Genomic DNA, 25654 nt, shown 5'->3' on the forward strand with positions numbered 1-25654 from the left:
CTGCTTCCATAATCGAACTCTTTTCATAAACAGAAGTCGGATCTGAGTCTCATATCGATCACAGTTTCATTCTTATTTCAAGCAGCGAGTTCTACCAAAGGGAGTTTCTTTATTGGAAATCAGAAATGAGACCAACTAACATATCAAACATCATATCCACCAGCTTCAAACGAGAGCTGGTGGTGATTAACACCCCACAACACAACCATATAAAACCCAATCCACGGCATATATATTAGGACCCCCGGCTGTCCGGTCCTCAGTTCTTCTTGGCAATAAAGAGGCCCCACCTCTGCTCGCCTGATGAGCTCCTGACCAGCTTTGCCTTCCACCCGTTGACGATGTCGTCATAGTCTTGCTGCAAGCATTCACCACGTCGGGAAAGCATCAGGACAAATATGAAATGGACTTGGGAAGAAGGGGCAGCTCGAAAAAGACAAGAAAGAGACGCACCTGAGAGAAGTCACTGATGAATGCATCCTTCTCTTTCTCAACAGCATCCAGTTCCCTTGTCAAAACTTTCATAAACTGGAAGCACGACACAGATGAATTGGTTCAGGACAGGAACCAGATTGATTATCATACTACGAGGAACAAATAATAAGATTCTTACGGACCTGATCAGTTCGATTCTCTGCAATGACCTCACTGAACCCAGCATCCCTGAGCATCTGAGATCCCGATGATTCAAGAAAGAGGAAGTAAGCCTTCTGTGGGTCTGTGATAGGTATGTGATATAGTATAGGACTAACGAAATGATAAGCATACCTGACCATAAGCCTCCACATCGTGGAGATCATATCCCCGTTGCTTAATATAAGCTGCAAAATCAGGTGAAGGGGTTCCAGGACTTCTGCAGTAATCACTGATAAGAACTTTACCTCCAGGCTTCAGCCACTTGAAAAACGACCTGAACAGTCCAGGTTTGTCCTAGAAAAATGAAAGGAAAAGCAAGCAATGAGAAATTGCAGGTAAAAGCCCAAACATATAGATATCCGGTAGGATTAATGGGTTAAAAGTCATTTAATCTCAAAAAAATAATTCAAAACAATTAGATAGACAAGAAAATAAATAATTCAAAACCAGATAAACGGGCCAAGGCTTCTACAAAGACATTTTTACAAAGGTAAATATTTCAGATAATTTAAGCAGTTACCTGAGTGGAACTTCGGCGTACAAATATTCACCAAAAATGAAAACCGTGCAGAAAAAAGAGTGTCTCACTTGAATGTGCAAGATAGTGTCCCGGCTGTAGATAACGTCAAATGAGTTCTCGGGATATTCTTTGGTGGTGCAATCAGCGACTTCAAATTCAACAGTGCATTTGAGCCCAACAGCACGCTCGAGAGCAAAAGAAATCATATTCACTGAGAGATCGATGCCAAGAACCTCAACCTCGTACTTCTCAGACATGTAGAAGTCTCCTCCTCCGATGCCACAGCCGACATCTAAAACTTTCTGGCCAGGCTTTAGCTCCAGCTTCTCCACAAACTCTTTGGTAGTCTCTGCACCCACAGAATCAAAGTTAGCTTAGCCATCTAATCATCAAAATCAGGGAAATCAATCATAAAGCTGCATTTAATGACAATCCAAAAATCATGTTAATGGTAGCAAGTTATATTTGGCTGTCCTTCTATAGATTAAATTAAATTTCAGAGCGGAAATCAGCTTCACACTAATCTTAGTGGTAAAGCCAGCAAAGATATGTTACGGCAGCGCATGTGGTGCAAAAGTTTGTTCGAATGAGGCGTACCAATCCCTCCCGTGCTCACAAAGCCTGGGCCAAAGACACGCTCATAACGCAGTATGCCGTTAGATTTATACTGAACATTGTCCAAGAACCGCTGGAACCCTTTATCATCTTCCGACTTGATCTTATGCCATATCCAGCAAATCTGCAGCGCTCCAACATCATACTCATTTTACTGTCCTTAAAAACAAGAATCATAAAGAGTCATATGGGATAAAGTTAGCAGAGATTATTGCCTGATTCTGATTCTTCTTGTTCCGGACATAAGCTCCAATACATCTGCAGCCAATAAGGGAGAGCTCGTAGGAATTTCCCGATGCATCAGTCAATTGACATTCTTTAAAAACCTGGATAGAAAACTTAAGCATGAGAAGGCAACTAAAACGAATAGCATAGATCTTTGAGAGACATCCTAATGAGTGACTGCAGGTTTAAACAATCGTGCTATTTTTAAAGGACGTTCATTGACAGACTATTTCAGAAGCAAACCTTTGTGTAGAATCTGGGCTCCCGGTAATGCGTTGGATTATACTTCCTCTTGGAGTCCCCAGACTGATGGAAGCAGGATTCTCTGAAGAAAATATATCCGCCAACCTTCAACCATCTGACCATCCTATGCGCCAGACTCTCAACCTTTTATAATCAAGCAGTTTGCATCAGGATAAAGGAGAGAAACACGAAAAAGAAAAGCTGAAATACTACTGCATTTCTGAATTAGCAGGCACGGAAGGAAGAATTGTCCGATATCATCAGTTCCTGGAAGGAAAGCCAATGAAGTCATGAAATGAAAAATAATTACCTCTTCATCCGAAAGATACATGAGCAACCAATTGGAAAATATCAAGTCCATCGACTCCTCTGTAATAGGCAGGTCTGGCGATGTCACATCGGCACATAGAAACTTTGCATTCTTATGATGCCCGTTTATGGCTTCATTCTGCAAGTAAACGAATTATTTTGAAGTGAGACTCTTATGGACGACACAGAGGGTAAGGAACTATCTTCCAGCCAATTGCAAATAAATAAACCAAATGAAAGAGATATTCTTACCTTCCTGATCGCACTGTCAATAAAATCAAGAGCCACGAGCTGACCAGCTTTCTTAGCTAACTCGCCAGTAAAGCGACCTATGCCTGCTCCAAGTTCTAAAACTGATTTTCTCTCATAATCCGGGAGCATAGAAAGCACCTGCATGTAAACCACTCTGATTCAGCCATATGATAAGCTGCAATACTGCAGCGATAGTGATGCGCACCGAACCATAAAATGAAGTGTACTTTCAGCCGGGATAAATTCATGAAGCTCACTAAGAGCCACTAAAAATTTCGTTTTGAATTCCGTGTTTACACATATCTCTCGGACATAAGCGAGAACAGGGAGCCGCACCCAGAGTAAAGGTGGGAACTCAAAAGCAATAGATAACAACTAGACGTAAAGTGATGCACGGTTGCGAATACTGTGACAGCAGTGAATAAGAACGGCACGGTAATATGAACAGGTCACATTCGTTGGCTACCTTCAACAGAAAGCTAAATGTGATAGTGCAAGCATGGTGTATAACAGTTCTCCACAACACTGAAAACAGATCATGCACGATAACTAAGCACGAACCAATCGAGCGTCAAGACATCAACAGCATTGCTTCCATCCTTAAAAATGGTAAGCAGGAGGAATACGAACCTCGGGTCGCTCCTCTTTGTCGAGATCCGTGGCCTTGGAGTCGAGCATCATGGCCTCGACGGTGAGGTCTGCACAATGCTCGATCCAGTAGCTCTTCTGAGCCAGACGCTCATCTCCTGAAAACAACAACAATGCGTCAACGACAGCAACCACACATGACGATGCAGGGAATAAGAGCTGAAAGCAGGGAGGTGGGGATGCAAAATTAAACCTTGAGTAGCCATTGACGGGAGAAATGAGCTGATTCGATGAGGGGAGGAACTGGGTGCGGGGGAAACAGGGGAGGAAGAGGAAGGGGGACAATGGAGGGGAAGGGAATGGAATGGAGATTAACAGCCTTCAACGGCGAGGCGGGACCGAGAGAAGCTCCTAGATCTGCGGTTGTATGCTCGTCCTCTCTGCTGCATCACCAGTCACTGCCTCTCTGTGGCCGTTGTTGCTTCTTACTTCCCGAGGTTGCCGGCGGCAAGGTTATTGGAAAGGCAATTTTACCTAGTATCGGTGGAGAGTTGCAGAATCATAAATATATATACCAGCAATTATAAATAGTAAAATTATACCAGGCTTACCAGCAATTAAAAAAATAATATATATATATATATATATATATATATATATAGTGTGTGTGTGTGTGAACTATCAGAAAACAATCAATTGCACGGCAACCACGAATGCCCAATCTACATGAATAAATGCAAATGAAACTCCAAATATCAAACTGCAGCATAAGATAGGAAGCTCATGGACAGGATTTTGACGCAACACGCATTGGAATCCAGATTTTATTTCGTCGAACAATGTATCTGATTAATCCTATATTGGAGACAACAGGGAACCTGATTGAGCAAAATCTGGACCAACATACGCTGGTGTCAGCTGGATTTGTCAGTGAAATGCGTCGAGTTTGTGACATTAGGACAGAAAGTGATACAGGCGACAGACAAACAAGACAGCTTTCGTGGATGCAGTGGAGGGAAAGCACAGTCATTTATCATGTGGTGTCGCAATATTTTCTTTCTCAATCTCTACTCTCCTCTCATTCGCCTTCCTTCCAGCTGGCGAATCACATCACCATCAAACTCGCACACTGAACATGCGATTAGCGTCGACGGATGAAACCAAAGCACCGAATACGGCACCTCACCCAACACATGCCAATGAACTCATCCACGAGCAACAGAGAGAGAGAGAGAGAGACGTACCGTAGAGGATTGACGGAGGGGAAGCGGAGGAGGAGCGGATCTGACAACCATGGTAGGCGGGGCGATAGCCGTTTTATAGAGGGGAGGGGAGGGGAGGGGTTGAAGACACATAAAATATTCGGTGTTATGCATTCATAAATGCGTTTGGTTTTTATTTATAATTAGATTTTGACTTTGAAAGGGAGTGATATAAATAGTTATGTATGAGACTTATTTTTTGACGTATGTATTATATGATTTTAATTTTTAAAAAATTATATAAATGGGACACACCATTTGATTTTGCATGAATTATTTTATTTTATTATAAATAAAATTAAATTAAAGTAAAATTATAAAATTCAATTCTAGTCCAAACATAGCACCTTCTTATGTCACGTAACTCAAAAAAAAATCATAATAGATCTTTATTAGGATAAATCAATTCATTATGCGTGTGATTTTTCATTTTTAAATAAGAGTTCAGAGTAAAAGGTCGAACTGGCTTTTGCCTCTTACGGGGAGAGAGGTCACCCCGGAAGTACTCTAAGACACTGCCATTTGTTCATCCCAAGTCCACAAAAACAAAAAAAAACAAACGAATCACTTTTGGCCTCTTGTGATTAATTTCATTGTGGACCGACTTTCAAATTTAGGTGGGGTGGCACGATTCATCTTTGTCCAGGTTTGTCATCACGATATTATGTACATGCTTGCTCCAATATATGTATGATCTCTATGATGAATCATACTCTACGGTTCATACCCTCTTGAAATATCTCGAATGCCTTCACCCGTCGAGAGTTGAAGTCGGCCTGATCACTTTCTCTAGTGTAGCCATACAATAAGCATAGGCAGGTATTCATCATTGTCGTCGCTTAAATGTTTTGTCGGGAAAGCAAAGCTGTAAGCATGGATGATCTTTCAGTTTTAGATTTGACAAAATCTACGAAGGGGATACCATACTCATACCCCTGGTCATCGTTGGATCACTCCATTAGAATTTAAGAGAAAATTATATATTGATGATGATCCAACTATTGATCACTCATCAGAAAAACGGTATACGGTAACTCTTATTGGTAGCTTAGAAGACCACTTCGGATATTTTCTTTCTTTGGGTGATGGTGGGGTTCTTTTTCTAATTTTAAAGGCAAAGCAATTAAAGTAAGAGCAATTGCATGTGATCCTCCAAGATCCAGTGGGCTCCTCCACTGATATATATCCACCTAATTTTAGGGGGAAAATTTTAAAAAACAAATTTGAGGGAAAATTATATTTATTAAAAAAAAAACAAAACAAAACCTATGGGGCCTAAGTGCCAACACCTATTTGTTTGGTGGTTTCCATCATTAAGTTTGGATTTTTCTTTCTTTCTTCTTCTTCTTTTTGAATTACAAGGGTGGTATATGACCCTCGTACCGAAAAAAATGTAAATAAAGGAATATAGGAAATTTTATCAATGTAATTTGAATGCAAAATATCTTAATTATAAATAAAAATGCGTGCCACTAAATCATACTTTCTTTTTTATCCTCGATATTCCCCTTGCTAAGTTCAATATTGCTACTTGATAGGATTTAATAATTGTTGGGTTCCTCCACTTGATACTCCTTCCCCCTAAACATTATCATATACATCACTAAATTCTTTTGTCGCCGTGGGGTCATATCACTAACATTTAAGTTCATATAATACATAAATTACTATTGATCGTATATGTTCTATAAATTAGAAGGGATGGATGCCACAACTGATAGGAAGTCACTTTGCAAGAGTTCGTTCGAGCATGAGCTTTTAAATTCGATTCAATAAGTATGCCTTGATATAGTAATAATTGATGACCTATTTTTGTAATTCGACATTGATATGCGTCCAACGCATGTTAAGATATAAATAATAGGTATGGTGATCCATCGAACACCAATTCATGACTTTGCGACGCTCTCTTATGAATCTAAACCTTTGCTTCTTCCCCTTCATCAATAGGGAGAAACCATAATAGGAACCCAACATCCCACTCCTCCTCGCACGGGAGATTCCGAGAATTATGAGGAGATATATAGCAATGCTTCTAAGAGTCTAATGGAAGTGGGAATCGATAGTAGTGCAAAAAATCTCATCATCCATCTAAGAGGACAAAAACTACTCATAACTGACAGAAGCAACACTCGCTGTTAAAAATAATATGTTGGGCTGCTAAAAACTTCAAATGGTGAGAGATTTGAACTTAAAAGTTCGTTTTTGTTCAATGGCCTTATCGTTTCATAGCTAGGCTAAGATGGTGTATGAAGTAACTGAGACCATCCAGTTGAAGTATAAAAGAGACTCGACGATCACTGATGCTCCACATACAACACCAACTACACGGTTTCCAAAGATGTCATATGGTATGAAAAGATATTGTCTCGATATCATTTTTGCTTTTTGAGCCAAATAGTTAAGTTTACATGATTTTTTGAAATCACGATCATATGATTAACTCAAACTTCTCATTATCCTATCCTATCTTATTCTGGGTCGTAAGAGACTCGCCAACAATAGCTCTACTTTGCTAATCAATCTTATTTTATTTTCACACACCTGAAAATCAGAGCCGAACAAAAGAAAACCTCGAGATCGGTGGAGTTACTGTGCCGGGGCAAAGTACTCAGGTACATTAGATTAATAATGGTTGCTACGTACAAAAATTATTGGGGTACTCGGTGACAAAAAGACAAATATGCCCCCTCATGTCCCATGCTCGGCTGTTCTTGTTCGAACAAGCAAAGGCTATAGTTGACATTTCCGTGCTTACAGGCCCTCCAATCGCGGGGATCTGATGATGTTTGCTTCCCCACGTGTTTTTTACCCTTCTCGAGAAACGATGAGATGAGACGTACAGGGAATCAAAAGGTGGAAAGGACGGTGTCGTTTGTCCGAAAGCGGACAGTGACCCGATGAATCCCACGTGGGGTTTGTTGATACGGCTCACATATTTTAGGAGCGAGAAAGAACCTTTGTATGTTGCTGCAGACTGCATGTAGTCTTTATTTATTTATTTTTCTTAACAATCATAAAAGTTTACATTAAAAAAAAATATTAGTTCAAGTGGATCCAACGTGCATACGGCTCATGAGTATTGTAAGAGGTTATGGCATTCGTATCTTCCTTAATGTGAGAGTTTCTCGGCGGCACCCGTACGTGTGTTACAGAGGGACTTACAAAAATCATGAATTAACTTGAGTTAGTCCAAGCGTGAGCCGATAAGAATTGAATTGAAGATAGCTGGTTGGTGATTCCAACTCACTACTACTACTCTACTACTCCTAGCATGTCATTGTCTCAATAACACTCTACTTTGGTACTTCATTAGCTTGAGTCGGCTTCCGTGGAAATTGCACCACGTGAGATATACTGTCCAGTGTTGTGTCAATACTGCAAGGACTGAACTTCTTCAGCATTTGTGCTTCCAGCACTGTTTCATTCGGTTAGAATTATAAGTTTGTTTCGACGATATCAAACAAATTGATCTCATATTTCAAATTTAACCGGAAAAGTAGGATGGCGAACTGAGTTTTTTTTAAAAAAAAAACTAGGAAAGGCCCATAATGCAATTGCCTAATTTGATGGGAAAAAAATCTACACTTACTCATATTCTCTCTTGACCTCTTGCTGAGGATTTGCATTTCATCATCATTCTTATACCAAAGTATAATATGCACAATACCATCGTGAATGTGTTCAAGCAATTTGGCACTTGTTTTCCATAAATAAGGTCTTGAGTTCGAGTCATGTAAATAAATAAAATCCACTCTTAAAAAGCTTTACTCTTAGGATGTGTTTCGTATAAGTAGATTACCAAGAATGTGTCTTTTAAATTGCTTGGACCCACATATTACTTTTTTGGCTAACACACATTACTGGTAATGTAGCAATCCACTTCACCACCAAAATGGTAATGTGGATAGCCCCCATAGAGGGTTTTAAGTGGATTACCACCAAGTAGTAATTTTATTTACTGAAATTAACCTCTATTTACCTCATTCTCAATCAAGCAAGACGATTACCATCACCGATTCACCATGGCCCCCAACTACTATAGTTGCTATCCCAAAATCGCCACCATCCCAACACCACTGTTGTGCCAGACACCACCACTACAGTCGTCCTATTCCCCATCTTCTTCTTTCTCCACTCTATAAACCCTAATTTCGAGTTTCAATTTCTGTTTTTTTTTTCTTATGATGGAACTCGAGTTTTGGGACTTCAAATTGAAGCCTCTCCCCCTAATCAGAGCTATGTGCTTCAATTTAGTTGCAACAAGAGTCTCGAATTCGTCAATAATAGCAAGGGAGCCTCTCCTCTTCAAACAAAAGAAAAGATCGAAGATGCTGATGTGGTAGAGTCGTGGGGAAGAGCATCGGAGTGGAACTGGTTCCGACATGGTGGCGTGGAGGAGAGATGCAGGAGGCGGCTATGGCTTTTTGGTTTGTTGGATGCGGCTGTGGTGTTGTTATAGATAGGAGGAAGGAGATAGAAAAGGCCGGTTGTTGGGTATTTTGGGAAGTTTGTCTTTAGTTTTTAGAAATTTATTATAAAAACAAATATTATAAAATAAGATGACCGGTAATATTAATTGGACACCAAACATAACAATATAGATTACCGGCAATTTAAATGCTGGTAATTTATCTCGAGGTAATGTAAATTCCCGGTAATTTGATTACCAACAGTCCATCAAACGCCACCTTAGTGGATCAGCTCAACGGGATTAGTGGGGGACTCATTGGACTTCTGAATACAAGGGTGCACGCCTTAAAAAAAAAGTATGTATGCACAATGGGCCCATGTCCATCAGATTTGGCCCATTAGGGCTTCCTAGCCCAAAACTATTGAAAAAAAAATAATTTATTTCAACCAACAGCTTCGTGGGCTTGAACAATATATTGGTCCTACAATCATGTCGAATCAAACTAAGCTTGAATAATAAATACATTTTGACTAGCTACTTCTTCATGGGCTTGAACAAAAAAGATTGGCCCCCCATCACAGATCTAATCATGATTATTACTTAGACGTTAACAAATAGGTCAGATGACATTATATGTATAGAACATTAGCTAATGTTTCCTCTAAGATTTCACGAATGTGCCATGTCTCTGCTCGTGTTATAACATTTTTTTTATTTTAAGGGTTGTATTTTCAAATTCAATGTCGTTATAATTAAAATCCTACAAACAATGGTATTTTGGGTAAAACCAGGTGATCAAAAGGACAATTCTTATTTTAACTATCTAAATCAGATGGACTAGTTATGCCCGGCATGCCGATCGAACTTTTCTCCAGCATCTACCCTACAATATCGAGCCGACTGTATTAACGGGGTCGGTTTCATCGGGCCCTAGCGCCTGATCCCTCCCCTTTCATATGGTCTAGATGTGAATGGAAGTAGTAAAGACACCATGAAGAGTCCAAATCCATGCAGTGAGACCAACGCACCTAAAAATTTCAAAAAGTGGCATCATTAGCCCTATTAATATGAAAAGGCAAATTGGTCGTCCGATCAGAAGTGACTGAGAGATCATTTCCCTTGTTTTCTTGCACATCAATTGCCCATAGTGCGCATGCTGAATAATATGTGGGGCCTACCCCTGTTAAGAATAATTAACCTTAATTAATGCCTTTTCAATTAGTTGGGTGCACATTGAATCATTAATAATTGAAAGTATATACATCCTCGGCAAGGCATGTTGCATATCAGGACATGTTCGTTAGTTATGTCGATCCATCAGGTCCTTTCGATCACAAATTGCGTGTGCAGTTTCGATTTCCTATGACCAAGAGTATACCGGTCCTGCACATAATTAGTCAGTCAATCAAGGATAATCCGATACTCGACACAAATTTGAGATGAGAGTTAGAAGCTGGGCGAGCCTACGAAATCCTTGAAAATATCTAATTCCAGTTCTTTTAAAGCACCAAATAGTGAAAAAGTTAAGGGCTGTTTATTTTTTAAAAAATTAATTCATTTTTCATCTCGATTTTTCTACTCATTTTTTAAGTTAATTCTTTCACAGAAAAGTATAAAAATATGTTTATTAATATTAAGTTAGAAAAGTATTTCTTTTAGAAAAACTGAGAAATTTTCTTAACAAGAACTTACACATAATAAATTTTTCACCTAAACAATGTAAATAACAATATAACTCGAGTTTATTATTTGAAATAAAGTATTATTATACATGTATAATGAGTTGCTGTTATAGTTATTAATGCACAAATTCACGTTTGCAATGACAAAAATCAATAAAATCTTCAAATGAGTCTGATTATGATGAATTAATAAAGATTAAAGTTAAATTAAAAAATAAATTGGAAAAAGGAGACTCGGGAAAGAAGGGGGAAAAAACACTCGATAATCTAAGAGTAGAATAGATGAAATAATCGTCATTCAAGAAAGTTTTGAATTCAATATATAAATAGAAAAGAAAATAAAAATAGAAATTCATAAATTATTAGCAGATAGAAATGGAACGGTTAGCCAATGAAAAAATGGATGGCTAAAAAAAAAACTTTACTAACATGGGTTTGGTCAAGTAGTTCGATACATGGTCCCCCTTCAAAAATGTCTCGGGTTCGAGTCTTATAATTGGAGAAAATTCACGTTTGGAGAACTTTATCCTTTAATGGATCGATCGGCATCGACTAGACTAGTCAGAGCTTAATGGGCTTCCAGATAGCATTGTGCACACTGAAAAAAAAACTCTTGTTATTCCACCAAAAAGAGTGATTTTATAATTTGTGCTCAAACTTAAATAGTGGAGAAAAAAAAATTCCTAGGAGAATTTTCTTTTTAAATCTATATAAGTAAACATATTTTTACATTTCCCAATTCTTTGAAAGTAATCAGCCCCTAATACTCTCTCACCCCATATTGCCATATTATAAACACATTATATTATCAATATGAGTCTTATTATATCCTCCTAATAATTGACCTTAAAATTCTCATAATTCAAAAAGCATACGTGTAATGGTATGACTTGTAATTTACATAACATTCAAGAATTATTTAATATATGAGTATTAGGAATTTTGTTAGGCACACTAATAATAATATCGACTACAAAATTTTGCCCGTGCTTCACCACTGGATCTAAAAATTGCATCAAATGATTTGAAATTAAGTTTGCAAAAAAGATTAAGTAAAGAAAAACATGATGTATTTTAAAACAATGAAGATGTTCACATTCTATAACCTTATGAAAAATAAATAAACAATGGAATCATTTTGCATGGTCTTCTTATATGGATAAAAAAAGAAAAAGTATTACTTATAACAGCAAAAAGTAAGCATATAAGTATAAATCATAAAAAGGTGAAATATATAAGAGGAATGAGTAAAAATAAATAACACGGATAAAAAGGAAAATATAATGATATTTATTAGGAAATATAAAGTATAGGATATATGTATATTTCTTAGAAAAAGATATAGATAGAGAGGAGTTAGTAAAACATACGGTGTCAAATCCTATAGTATTAGGGGGAAATGAGAATAGTCTATATAAGATATGGGCAATACTTTCATAGTGACATTATTTGTATACATACAGTAGCCGTAAAAAAATGAGAAAAATATGTAAACAATAGGTAAATTTATATAATAGTTTGAGAAATAAGCTATTTTTTTCGAAATAACCGATCTCACCATAACGATCAGATCATAATAGTGAATTTATCATATTTATATGAAATCTTTTAACAGGTTGACTTCGCTCGAACCTAGATTAATCGGACCTAGAGGACTTTCAAATATCAAGTGGTACACATAGAAAAGAAAAGAATCACAAATTAAAATGGACTATTTAAATTGGTGACAAGTTAAAATAAATCTTTATCAATGTTGGTTGGTTTTAGGTGAGTTGGCAGTTGTTATCCTCAAATAAGAGTGATACACATAAAAAAGAAAAGAATCAAAAATTAAAAGAGACTATTTAAATTGATGACAAATTGAAATAGGTTTTTATCAATGCTGGTTGGTTTTACGTGAGTTGGCGTTGGTTTCTCTATGTAAAGCATCGAGTGCGAATCTTGTGATTGGAGAAAATTTAAAATCGGAAAAAGGTTTATCTCTTAGTGGATTGAGCTCAATCTAACCTAAATTAGTTGGATCTAGTAGACTTTTAAGTATTAAGTGGTACGCACGGAAAAAAAATTTTTGTATACTTAATTAAATAAAATTTTAAATTTTAAATTTTAAATTTTTGAAAAGGAAAGGTTTTAATTTATTTTTGAAATTTTTATGGTTTTAGGCTTTTATATTTATGGAAAATAATAATAAAAATAAAAAGAAAAAATCATCAGAGTGACACATGTCCTCTATGGAAAAGAGATTTAATTTGTTAGTATGATGATGATGATGATAATGATGATGATAATCATTTTTCATTTTAATTTCTATGACGATGTGAAGCACCATGCAAGATTCGAAAAGCATATTGGATTTTATTATAATATCTTCTCCAAATGTGATACTGGATTTGAAAAGTATATGCTTCTTCAAAAATAGTATTTTATTTTAGTTTTCTCCTTTTCAATAGTAACGAAGATTTATAAAGTATAAACCCAGTAGAAAATATAGAAAAACTTTTCTTTGTTTCTTTTTGTGAAACGTTGGGCCAAAAAGAAAAAAACTTCATCAAAAAATATAGAGAAATGAAAATAAATGCGAAGAGAAAGTCTCATTAACTAAAATCGAACATAAAATTTCGTGTGTCACCATACTATAATATTTTAATTTTCTTTAATAATTGATTATCTAGTTGGATGGGACGACCCTTTGGGCTCGTTCCACCACCAGATTTATTTGAGGCTAGTTTTAATAAATCGACTTTTCACGTGCACTAAGCATTAACAATTAAAAAGAAAATCACAATTTGATAAGAGTGGAGACAAAACACAATTTTTTTACCTTAAAAATAAGGAAGAAAAAGGATAAGAAGCCCAACAAACTTACACAATTATTTGAAGGCCGCATTTCTTTTTTATATTCTTTTTTAATAATATCGTAGGATGTCTGTCGAATAATATAATTTGCAGTCGTTGTTAATGATGAACTGAGATGAGAATTTTGACCGATAATGGAACCAAGCACATCCCAACAAAGAGTATTGTCTACATCATAATGTGAACGTGCATGAAGCTAGTCATTAAAGTCGAGGTTTAACACGCATAATCCAATAAACATTTTTTAATAGTGTTAATACCCAGAGTAAAAATTTAATTAGATTTAATCGACAAATCAATTGCTCTTATAGAAGAATATAAATATAGGAATGGTGAACCGAATTTCGCAATAGCGTCAACAAACTTGCCATATGGCCGGAAGGTGCGATGTGACAGATGCACGAAGGAGTGCCCCGGCATTGGCCGACCAAACAAGAACTAGTGGGGGACATCACAAACGATAACCAGAGAACAGAAGAAAAAAGCTTCCATAATCGAACTCTTTTCATAAACAAAAGTCGGATCTGAGTCCCATACCGAAGGGAGTTTCTTTATTGGAAATCAGAAATGAGACCAACTAACAGAGCAAACATCATATCCACCAGCTTCAAACGAGATCTGGTGGTGATTAACACCCCACAACCCATTAAATGGCATATCCATTAGGACCCCCGGCTGTCCGGTCCTCAGTTCTTCTTGGCAATAAAGAGGCCCCACCTCTGCTCGCCCGATGAGCTCCTGACCAGCTTTGCTTTCCACCCGTTGACGATGTCGTCATAGTCTTGCTGCAAGCATTCACCACATCGGGAAAGCATCAGGACTAATATGAAATGGCCTTGGGAAGAAGGGGCAGATCAAAAAAGGCAAGAAAGAGACGCACCTGAGAGAAGTCACTGATGAATGCTTCCTTTTCTTTCTCAACAGCATCCAGTTCCCTTGTCAAAACTTTCATAAACTGGAAGCACGACACAGATGAATCGGTCCAGGACAGGAACCAGATTGATTATCATGCTATGCGGAAGAAATAATAAGATTCTGACGGACCTGATCAGTTTGATCCTCTGCAATGACTTCATTGAACCCAGCATCCCTGAGCATCTGAGATCCCGATGATACAAGAAAGAGGAAGTAAGCCTTCTGTGGGTCTGTGATAGGTATGTGATATAGTATAGGACTAAGGAAATGATAAGCATACCTGACCATAAGCCTCCACATCGTGGAGATCATATCCCCGTTGCTTGATATAAGCTGCAAAATCAGGTGAAGGGGTTCCAGGACTTCTGCAGTAATCACTGATAAGAACTTTACCTCCAGGCTTCAACCACTTGAAAAACGACCTGAACAATGCAGGTTTGTCCTAGAAAAATGAAAGGAAAAGCAAGCAGTGAGAAATTGCAGATAGAAGTCCAAACATATAGATATCCGGCAGGATTAATGGGTTAATAAATAGTCATTTAATCTCAAAACAGTTAGATAGACAAGAAAATAAAATAAAAAATTCAAAACCAGATAAACGGGCCAAGCCAAGGCTTCTTCAAGGACGTTTTTACACAGGTAAATATTTCAGATAATTTAAGCAGTTACCTGACTGGAACTTTTGTGTATAAAAATTCACCAAAAATGAAAACCGTGCAGAAAAAAGAGTGTCTCACTTGAATGTGCAAGATAGTGTCCCGGCTGTAGATCACGTCAAATGAGTTCTCGGGATATTCTTTGGTGGTGCAATCAGCGACTTCAAATTCAACAGTGCATTTGAGCCCAACAGCACGCTCGAGAGCAAAAGAAATCATATTCACTGAGAGATCGATGCCAAGAACCTCAACCTCGTACTTCTCAGACATGTAGAAGTCTCCTCCTCCGATGCCACAGCCGACATCTAAAACTTTCTGGCCAGGCTTTAGCTCCAGCTTCTCCACAAACTCTTTGGTAGTCTCTGCACCCACAGAATCAAAGTTAGCTTAGCCATCTAATCATCGAAATCAGGGAAATCAATCATAAAGCTACATTTAATGACAATCCAAAAATCATGTTAATGGTAGCAAGTTATATTTGGCTGTCCTTCTATAGATTAAATTAAATTTCAGAGCGGAAATCAGCTTCACACTAATCTTAGTGGTAAAGCCAGCAAAGATATGTTACGGCAGCGCATGTGGTGCAAAAGTTTGTTCGAATGAGGCGTACCAATCCCTCCCGTGCTCACAAAGCCTGGGCCAAAGACACGCTCATAACGCAGTATGCCGTTAGATTTATACTGAACATTGTCCAAGAACCGCTGGAACCCTTTATCATCTTCCGACTTGATCTTATGCCATATCCAGCAAATCTGCAGCGCTCCAACATCATACTCATTTTACTGTCCTTAAAAACAAGAATCATAAAGAGTCATATGGGATAAAGTTAGCAGAGATTATTGCCTGATTCTGATTCTTCTTGCTCCGGACATAAGCTCCAATACATCTGCAGCCAATAAGGGAGAGCTCGTAGGAATTTCCCGATGCATCAGTCAATTGACATTCTTTAAAAACCTGGATAGAAAACTTAAGCATGAGAAGGCAACTAAAACGAATAGCATAGATCTTTGAGAGACATCCTAATGAGTGCCTGCAGGTTTAAACAATCGTGCTATTTTTAAAGGACGTTCATTGACAGACTATTTCAGAAGCAAACCTTTGTGTAGAATCTGGGCTCCCGGTAATGCGTTGGATTATACTTCCTCTTGGAGTCCCCAGATTGATGGAAGCAGGATTCTCTGAAGAAAATATATCCGCCAACCTTCAACCATCTGACCATCCTATGCGCCAGACTCTCAACCTTTTATAATCAAGCAGTTTGCATCAGGATAAAGGAGAGAAACACGAAAAAGAAAAGCTGAAATACTACTGCATTTCTGAATTAGCAGGCACAGAAGGAAGAATCGTCCGATATCATCAGTTCCTGGAAGGAAAGCCACTGAAGTCATGAAATGAAAAATAATTACCTCTTCATCTGAAAGATACATAAGCAACCAATTAGAAAATATCAAGTCCATCGACTCCTCTGCAATAGGCAGGTCTGGCGATGTCACATCGGCACATAGAAACTTTGCATTCTTATGATGCCCGTTTATGGCTTCATTCTGCACGTTAACGAATTATTTTGAAGCGAGACTCTTTTGGGCGACACAGAGGGTAAGGAACTATCTTCCGGCAATTGCAAATAAATAAACCAAATGAAAGAGAGATTCTTACCTTCCTGATCGCACTGTCAATAAAATCAAGAGCCACAAGCTGACCGGCTTTCTTAGCTAATTCGCCAGTAAAGCGACCTATGCCTGCTCCAAGTTCTAAAACTGATTTTCCCTCATGATCCGGGAGCATAGAAAGCACCTGCATGTAAACCACTCTGATTCAGTCATATGATAAGCTGCAACTACTGCAGCGATAGTGATGCGCACCGAAGCATAAAATGAAAGCCCAGATAAATTCAAGAAGCTCGCTAAGAGCCACTAAAAATTTTCATTTTGAATTCCATGTTATCTCTCAGACATAAGCGAGAACATGAAGCTGCACCCAGAGTAATGGTGGGAACTCAAAAGCAGTATATAACAACTAGACGTAAAGTGATACGCGGTTGCGAATACTGTGACAGCAGTGAATAAGAATGACACGGTAACATGAACAGGTCACATTCGTTGGCTACCTTCAACAGAAAGCTAAATGTGATAGTGCAAGCATGGTGTATAGCAGTTCTCCACAACACTGAAAACAGATCATGCACGATAACTAAGCAAGAACCAATCGAGCGTCAAGATATCAACAACATTGCTTCCATCCTTAAAGATTGTAAGCAGGAGGAGTACGAACCTCGGGTCGCTCCTCTTTGTCGAGATCCGCGGCCTTGGAGTCGAGCATCATGGCCTCGACGGTGAGGTCCGCACAATGCTCGATCCAATAGCTCTTCTGGACCAAACGCTCATCTCCTGAAAACAACAACGACGACGAGACATGATGATGCAGGGAACAAGAGCTGAAAGTAGGGATGTGGGGATGCAAAGTTAAACCTTGAGCCGCCATTGATAGGAGAAATGAGCTGATTCGACAAGGGAAGAAACTTGGTGCCTGGAAAATAGGGTAGGAAGAGGAAGGGGAATGGAGGGGCAAAGGGGGAGAGGGAAGAGGAAGGGGAATGGAGGGGCAAAGGGGGAGAGGGGAGAGGGGAGAGGAAGGGAATGGAGATTAACAACCTTCAACGACGAGGCGGGATCGAAATAAGCTCATGGATTTGCGGTTGTATGCTGGTCCTCTATGCTGTTATGAGACCTTATATTTTTTTAATTCAAATAGCATACATACACGTACATATATATATATATTTATATATATATATACCTATATTACATGCATGTTGCTGAAAAAAAAAAAGCGAAGGATAGAGGCATGGTCTCCACGTGGCACCTTCTTCTCCTCATCTTCCACCGCCATTTCCTTCTTCCGTTTTCTTTTTGTTCTGTTTTTGCTGAAGAAAAAAAAGGAAGAACAGAGAGGGGGAGATAGAGAGCGATAGAGAGAGCTAGGGGGAAAGAAAAATAGGAAAACGAGAGCCCGCCATTGACGACCTTCTCGAGCTTCGTTGAGCTCATCCATGCTTCCCTTTTTCTATCTCATGAGCTTCTAATTGATTCCCTAACTTCTTGCTATTGCCAATTTGATGTTCCTCTTGGTTGTTCTTGCTGGTTTGGCTTCGTTTTGATGTCGAGAAGCTCGCGGATGAGAGAGGCAGGAGAGAATGAGACTTGATCAAGAGGGGTGAATAAAATGGGGCAAGTGGAGAGAATAACGGGCTCGAAGTAGGAATCCATTCGAGGGGATGAGTTTAGATTGCAATTGTTAGGTATGTTATTGATTCTTCTTGATTGAGCTCCATTTATGTGATTATGTCTTTGCTCTGGATTTAGAAATAACAAGTTAGTTGGATGACTAAATTAGAGAAATTGATGGAATAACTTAGACTAGTACATTTGAACGTTTAGTGAACTAAGCTAGGCCACATTGATGGTGCTGAAATTTGTGTGCTACTTATTGATTTGGTTGGTTATCGCATGAAGCATTTTCCTTAGATTTGTTTGAGATAAAGTACTGTAAATAAATTAGTGGAAGGTAGGGGAAGTTTCATTCTTATCATATATATTCTTATGGAAGTATAGTAGAGATTAGCAATGGACTTTTTCATGGAAGTATTTTTGTCTCATTGAGATGGAGCAAATAGATTAGTAAATTTAACGGGTTATAGAGTTAAATAAGAATTGAAATGTTTAGCTTGTTTAGTTGTTGTTGAGTGTATGGACTTGATTGATTGGGTTCATATTTTGATTTTAAGCAAATGGAGAACAGAGTGAGGAGGAACCCAATTCAAAGGGAATAATTTGTAATCAATTAGATTATGGGTATACTAAGGTATGTAGCTAATTTTGTTTCTATGGATTTGCTTTCTTGATTGTGTTTTCTTGTAGGTAATTTGACGGTAAGAGATGGTAGAATTATAAAATTAGAGCAAAAAGAAGATAAGATAATATAGAGTAAACAAAGGAGTAAATAGTATAATGTTGATTTGATAGTGTATGAAACATAGATTGAATTTATCTAAAATGATTTAGAGATTGGTCTGTTATGTTGATAATATGATGGAATTTGCTTCTTCGGTTAGTTGGGATATATGGTTGTTAGAGCTTTATGAAAGTATCTGATAATGACAAGTGTCAAGTGCTTGTTTTGCTTGCTAAGTTAAGTGATATTAGTGATAAATTGATGAAACAAAACATCAGTTGATTGTGTAAGTTAAGTGATGTTATAAGGGTAAGTCCTAGAGATTTGTGTGTGAATAAAATACTGGATGGAGCTAATGGGAAGTATAGACATGATAGAGGTGAACTTGATTTTAGAAGTATTTTTAAAGTGGAATAGAGATAAACTAGCACCAGTAAATATAGTGATTATATTGTCTAGTTATAATATATGATCTGTTCTTATTGAGGCCAAAGGGGCCATGCTTGTAATTTAATTCTAAAGAGAAATAGTTAATCAATAAACGGGTGTGCTAAGTGGTTTGATATTGTAATGTATCATGTATGCATAATTTAGTCCTTGTTATACTTATACTTGACTAGGGACTGAGGAGATTGTGTTTTCTTGTAGGTAATTTGACGGTAAGAGATGGTAGAATTATAAAATTAGAGCAAAAAGAAGATAAGATAATATAGAGTAAACAAAGGAGTAAATAGTATAATGTTGATTTGATAGTGTATGAAACATAGATTGAATTTATCTAAAATGATTTAGAGATTGGTCTGTTATGTTGATAATATGATGGAATTTGCTTCTTCGGTTAGTTGGGATATATGGTTGTTAGAGCTTTATGAAAGTATCTGATAATGACAAGTGTCAAGTGCTTGTTTTGCTTGCTAAGTTAAGTGATATTAGTGATAAATTGAGGAAACAAAACATCAGTTGATTGTGTAAGTTAAGTGATGTTATAAGGGTAAGTCCTAGAGATTTGTGTGTGAATAAAATACTGGATGGAGCTAATGAGAAGTATAGACATGATAGAGGTGAACTTGATTTTAGAAGTATTTTTAAAGTGGAATAGAGATAAACTAGCACCAGTAAATATAGTGATTATATTGTCTAGTTATAATATATGATCTGTTCTTATTGAGGCCAAAGGGGCCATGCTTGTAATTTAATTCTAAAGAGAAATAGTTAATCAATAAACGGGTGTGCTAAGTGGTTTGATATTGTAATGTATCATGTATGCATAATTTAGTCCTTGTTATACTTATACTTGACTAGGGACTGAGGAGACTAAATCCCGACATTCGAAAGGCTCGATTTGATGGACTATATCTTGGAGTTTTATGAGTACTTTATTCTCTTGTAAAATGATATATTATAGTTATATAAATTATTTAAGAAGAATATTGCGATAGTTAGATTAAAGAATCGGTCTTGCCATGTTGTGTGAAATGATTTGAAAGGTATTGCCCTTTTTGGTTTCATTTTGACTTGAAATATGCAGTGGGATTGTTTATAAGATATGTGATAATAATGTGATACCATTGTAATGTAATTGGAATTGTGCTTGAGTGTATTAATATTGTTTGATTATAACCATGGAATTGCTGGACCCGACGGGATAGAAAAAGGGGCCCGAACGGTCGCTGGACCTGGCAGGACAGAAAATGGAGCTCGAATGGCCGCTGGACCCGGCGGAATATAAATTGAGGTCAACTCTTACCGCCAAAGATTAATAGGCGGCCCCCGCTTATGAGATATGAATATTGGGAGTTGAGAATGATATGAGTGAGATGTGCGGGGTCACGATACCGTCCTAATTTGTCGCAAGGAAATGTTACCCTATAGCTATATTGATTGGTTGTGTTGTATATTGTTTATCTGGTTTGATTGTTGGAGATGTGATGATTGTTGAAATTGTCTGAGGTTGTTCTGTAAAAGTCGTGTTGTTGCTAAAACTTGATCTGGCAAGTGATTGTGTAGTGATTTGTTATGAAACACCAAATGAATAGATATTTGATGTTTATGCGATATTGGATATTAGAGAAATGGTTGTAAAAGTTGTGTGTATTTGTTATATGACTTAAATTTAGTTGTTATATTGGATATAATTATTAGAATAATATGTATATATATACACCGTATATGTATGCGGGTGAGTTGATAGTTGGATTGGATGTGATTGTATTATTTATTTGAATATTTGATTGTTTGCAGGTAAATATTTACTTAATAATAAATCATTTTGTTTTGGAATATAGTATTCACCGAGACTCAACTCACACACTGCATATATTTTTTAGATGAGTTAGAAGCTAGATTATCAATACAAGAGAATCTTTTGGACATCGAAGATCAGCTCAGAGAAATAGAAATGGGCCTTAATTATTTGATAAGTATTCTTTTTGTATATAATGTATTTGAATATATTACGACCTGAAACTTTTGTTTAGTTGGCTTAATGACGTGGTTGAAAACCAAGTTAAGACCGAGAAAATGTAGTGTCACGCATTCATTTATTTAGTTTCTCATGTCACGTAACTCCAAAAAAAAAACCTAAATAACTAATAAAGCAACAAGATAGTCCTTCCGGATCGAACGCTCATCTCCTGAAAACAACAACAACGCATCAACAACAGAGACGAAACATGACGATGTATGGAACAAAAGCTGAAAGTTGGGAGGTGGGGATGCAAAGTTAAACCTTAAGCAGCCATTGACAAGAGAAATGAACTGATTCGACGAGGGGAGGAACTTAGTGCCTAAGAAACAGGGGAGGAAGAGGAAGGGGAATTGAGGGGCAAATGGGGAGATGGGAGGGGAACGGAATGGAATGGAGATTAACAGCCTTCAACAGCAAGGCGGGACCGAGAGAAGCTCCTGGATCTGCGGTTGTATGCTCGACCTCTCTGCTTCTGCTTCTTGCTCCCGGAGGTTGCAGGGGGGGCGATTGCGGTTTAATAGAGGGGAGAGGGGGAATGGGAGGAGTTGAAGACCAAGCTAACACTGAGAAAATGTAGTGTCAAGCATTCATTTATTTAGTTTCTCATGTCACGTAACTAAAAAAATAAAACTTAAATAACTAATAAAGCAACAAGGTAGTCCTTTTGGACCAGACGCTCATCTTGAAAACAACAACAACAACACATCAACAACAGCGACCGGACATGACGATGTAGGGAACAAGAGCTGAAAGTAAGAATGTGAGGATGCAAAGTTAAACCTTGAGCAGCCATTGACGGGAGAAATGAATTGATTCGACGAGGGGAGGAACTTGGTGCCTGGGAAATAGGGGATGAAAAGGAAAGGGAATGGAGGGGCAAAGAGGGAGAGGGGAGGGGAAAGGAATGGAATGGAGACTAACCGCTTTCAACGGCAAGGCAGGATCGAAAGAAGCTCCTGGATCTGTGGTTGTATGCTCCTCCTATCTGCTACGACACAAGTCACCGCCTCTGTAGCTGTGGCTGCTTTTGCTTCTTACTCCCTGAGGTTGCAGGCGGGGCGATTGCAGTTTTATAGAGGGGAAGGGAGGGGTTGAAAACCAAGCTAAGACCGAGTAAATGTTTTGTCACGCATTCTATTATTTAGTTTCTCATGTCACGTAACTAAAAAAAAAAACTAAATAACTAATAAAGCAACGAGGTTGTCCTTCTGGAGCAGACACTCATATCTTAAAAATAACAACAACGCATCAACAACAGCGATGAAACATGACAATACAAGGAATAAGAGCTGAAAGCATGGAGGTAGGGATACAAAATTAAGCCTTGAGCAACCATTGACGGGAGAAATGAGATGATTCGACGAGGGGAGGAACTTGGCGCCTGGGAAACAGGGGAGGAAGAGGAAAGGGAGTGGAGGGGAGGGGAAGGGAATGGAATGGAATGGAAACTAATAGCCTTCAACAGCGAGGCGAGATCGAGAGATGATCCTGGATCTGCGGTTGTATGCTCGTCCTCTCTGTTGCATCACCAATCATCGCCTTTGTGGCTGTGGCTGTGGCTGTTTTTGTTTCTCGTTTCCCGAGGTTGCAGGAGGGGCGATTGTGGTTTTATAGATGGGATGAGAGGGGACGGGAGGGGTTGAAGACCAAGCTAAGACCGAGAAAATGTAGTGTCACACATTCATTTATTTAGTTTCTCATGTCATGTAGCTCAAAAAAAAAACCTTAAATAACTAATAAAGTAACAACGTAGTCCTTTTGGACCAACAACTTTGCTTCCATCCTTAAAGATCGTAAGCAGGAGGAGTACAAACCTCGGGTCCCTCCTCTTTGTCGAGATCCGCGGCCTTGGAGTCGAGCATCATGGCCTCGACGTTGATGTCCGCAAAATGCTCGATCCAATAGCTCTTCTGGACCAGACGCTCATCTCCTGAAAACAACAACAATGCATCAACAACAGTGACGAGCGTCATGATATCAACAACATTGCTTCCATCCTTAAAGATCGTAAGCAGGAGGCATACAAAACCTCAAGTCGCTCCTCTTTGTCGAGGCCTACGGCCTTGGAGTCGGACATCATGGCCTCGACGGTGAGGTCCGCATAATGCTCGATCCAATAGCTTTTCTGGACCAGACAATCATGTCCTGAAAACAAGAACAACGCATCAATAACAACGACGAGACATGACGATGCAGGGAACAAGAGCTGAAATCAGGGAGGTGGGGATGGAAAGTTAAACCCTGAGCAGCCATTGACAGGAAAATTGAGCTGATTCGACGAGGGGAGGAACTTGGTGCCTGGGAAAGAGGGGAGGAAGAGGAAGGGGAATGGAGGGGCAAAGGGGGATAGGGGAAGGGAAGGGAATAGAATGGAGACTAACAGCCTTCAGAGGCGAGGTAGGATCGAGAAAAGCTCCTGGATCTACGATTGTATGCTCATCCTCTCTGTTGCATCCCCAGTCACCGCCTCTGTGGCTATGGTTACTTCTGCTTCTTGCTCCCCGAGGTTGCAGGCGGGGCGATTGCGGTTTTATAGAGGGGACGGGAGGGGTTGAAGACTAAGCTAAGACCGAGAGAATGTAGTGTCACGCATTCATTTATTTAGTTTCTCATGTCACATAACTAAAAAAAAAACCCTAAATAACTAATAAAGCAACAATGTAATCTTTCTGGACCAAACGCCCATCTCCTGAAAACAAGAACAACACATCTACAAAAGCGACGAGACATGACGATGTAAGGAACAAGAGCTGAAAGCAGGGAGGCAGGGATGCAAAGTTAAACCTTGAGCGACCATTGACGGGAGAAATGAGCTGATTCAATGAGGGGAGGATCTTGGTGCCTAGGAAATAGGGGAGGAAGATGAAGGGGAATGGAGGGGCAAAGGGGGAAAGGGGATAGGAAGGGAATAGAATGGAGACTAACATCCTTCAGCGGCGAGGCGGGACCAAGAGAAGCTCATGGATCTGCAGTTGTATGCTCATCCTCTCTGCTTTATCACCAGTCACCGCCTCTGTGGCAGTGGCTACTTCTGCTTCTTGCTCCCCGAGGTTACAGGCAGGGCGATTGCAGTTTTATAGAGGGGACGGGACGGGACGGGAGGGGTTGAAGACTAAGTTATGACCAAGAAAATGTAGTGTCAAGCATTCATTTATTTAGTTTCTCATGTCACATAACTATAAAAAAACCTAAATAACTAATAAAGCAACAATGTAATCCTTCTGGACCAGACACTTATCTCCTAAAAACAAGAACAACACATCAACAACAACGACGAGACATGACGATATAAGGAACAAGAGCTGAAAGCAGTGAAGTGGGGATGCAAAGTTAAACTTTGAGCAGTCGACAGGAGAAATGAGCTGATTCGACGAGGGGAGGAATTTGGTGCCTGGGAAACAGGGGAGGAAGAGGAAGGGGAATGGAGGGGCAAAGAGAGAGAGGGGATAGGAAGGGAATAGAATGGAGAGTAACAGCCTTCAGCGACGAGGCGGGACTGAGAGAAACTCTTAGATCTGCGAAAAAACCCTAAATAACTAATAAAGCAACAAGGTAGTCCTACTAGTATTGAATTAGGGACTTCTAGGTCAACAGATGAGAGTGTACACCACTACGCCACACTCTCTTTCGGTAATAATTTTCTATTTCATTTTTTTCATATACCAAAATTAAAAGAACTAAATAAATAAATTTGTTTTTCTATGTGTGAGAAAAAATACATTTTTCTCATCAAGTTATGCCGGGGACGTATTTCCGACTAATAGAATTGTGTTACAGCCAGAATCAAGTGATAAGCGGTTATTTATCCATGTGACATAACAGGTCGCACAAACAACGTTTGTTAGGCGATACGAAATCATTTATGGGGGCATGGGCCTATCGAGTATGTTGCCTAATGAGTAATTAAATAACAAGTCCTTGTATTGAGTAAACTTGCTTCGAATAGAAAGAAGGGTGTGTTTGGGAGGAAGGGAAATGGACAGATAATTCCCCATCACTTTATTTCTTTGGCTCACGAATACATCGTAAGCGGAAGATAATTGATAATCGAGAATCTGAGATG

General features: G+C 38.6%; 2 protein-coding genes and 1 long non-coding RNA gene across 5 annotated transcripts; 1 reads left to right on the forward strand and 2 right to left on the reverse strand.

The window, feature by feature from the left end:
- Positions 1-43: 43 nt before the first annotated feature.
- Positions 44-4767, reverse strand: LOC116213633 (phosphoethanolamine N-methyltransferase 1-like). 2 transcript variants are annotated; one of them, XR_004158119.1, is made up of 13 exons: positions 4633-4767; positions 3642-3922; positions 3431-3546; positions 2801-2938; positions 2550-2687; positions 2240-2383; positions 1987-2097; positions 1754-1895; positions 1157-1505; positions 769-930; positions 618-671; positions 454-528; positions 44-358 (listed from the first exon to the last, which is right to left on the reverse strand). XR_004158119.1 is itself a non-coding variant. In XM_031548654.1 (13 exons), the coding sequence occupies exons 2-13, from the start codon at positions 3652-3654 to the stop codon at positions 260-262; spliced, it is 1473 nt and encodes a 490-aa protein (XP_031404514.1). In that variant the 5' UTR covers positions 3655-3922; positions 4633-4767; the 3' UTR covers positions 44-259. The 2 variants fall into 2 exon arrangements, 1 of the variants encoding a protein (XP_031404514.1); XM_031548654.1 differs by having other exon boundaries at positions 1225-1505.
- A 9296-nt stretch (positions 4768-14063) lies between these two features.
- On the reverse strand, positions 14064-17873 carry LOC116213634 (phosphoethanolamine N-methyltransferase 1-like). 2 transcript variants are annotated; one of them, XM_031548655.1, is made up of 12 exons: positions 17825-17873; positions 17445-17560; positions 16830-16967; positions 16580-16717; positions 16270-16413; positions 16017-16127; positions 15784-15925; positions 15255-15535; positions 14798-14959; positions 14647-14700; positions 14483-14557; positions 14064-14387 (listed from the first exon to the last, which is right to left on the reverse strand). In XM_031548655.1, the coding sequence occupies exons 1-12, from the start codon at positions 17856-17858 to the stop codon at positions 14289-14291; spliced, it is 1494 nt and encodes a 497-aa protein (XP_031404515.1). In that variant the 5' UTR covers positions 17859-17873; the 3' UTR covers positions 14064-14288. The 2 variants fall into 2 exon arrangements, with proteins under 2 accessions (XP_031404515.1, XP_031404516.1); XM_031548656.1 differs by lacking the exon at positions 17825-17873 and adding an exon at positions 17642-17800.
- Positions 17874-17889: 16 nt separating this feature from the next.
- LOC116213636 lies at positions 17890-21191 on the forward strand. The gene is made up of 2 exons (XR_004158120.1): positions 17890-18471; positions 18958-21191. It is a non-coding gene; the product is annotated as an uncharacterized LOC116213636 (long non-coding RNA).
- Positions 21192-25654: the final 4463 nt, after the last annotated feature.

Source organism: Punica granatum, chromosome 7 (genome assembly GCF_007655135.1).
Source record: "Punica granatum isolate Tunisia-2019 chromosome 7, ASM765513v2, whole genome shotgun sequence".
NCBI classification, from domain to species: Eukaryota; Viridiplantae; Streptophyta; class Magnoliopsida; order Myrtales; family Lythraceae; genus Punica; species Punica granatum.

Coding starts and splice junctions, on each gene's coding strand:
- LOC116213633 (XM_031548654.1), bottom strand. Junction 2,098..2,239: donor AGCCCAGATTCTACACAAAG/GTTTGCTTCTGA, acceptor TTTTCTATCCAG/GTTTTTAAAGAATGTCAATT. Junction 672..768: donor ATGTGGAGGCTTATGGTCAG/GTATGCTTATCA, acceptor TCGGGATCTCAG/ATGCTCAGGGATGCTGGGTT.
- LOC116213634 (XM_031548655.1), bottom strand. CDS start 17,858: ATGAGCTTATTTCGATCCCGCCTCGTCGTTGAAG. Junction 16,718..16,829: donor TTGACAGTGCGATCAGGAAG/GTAAGAATCTCT, acceptor GTTAACGTGCAG/AATGAAGCCATAAACGGGCA. Junction 14,558..14,646: donor CAGAGGATCAAACTGATCAG/GTCCGTCAGAAT, acceptor TCGTGCTTCCAG/TTTATGAAAGTTTTGACAAG.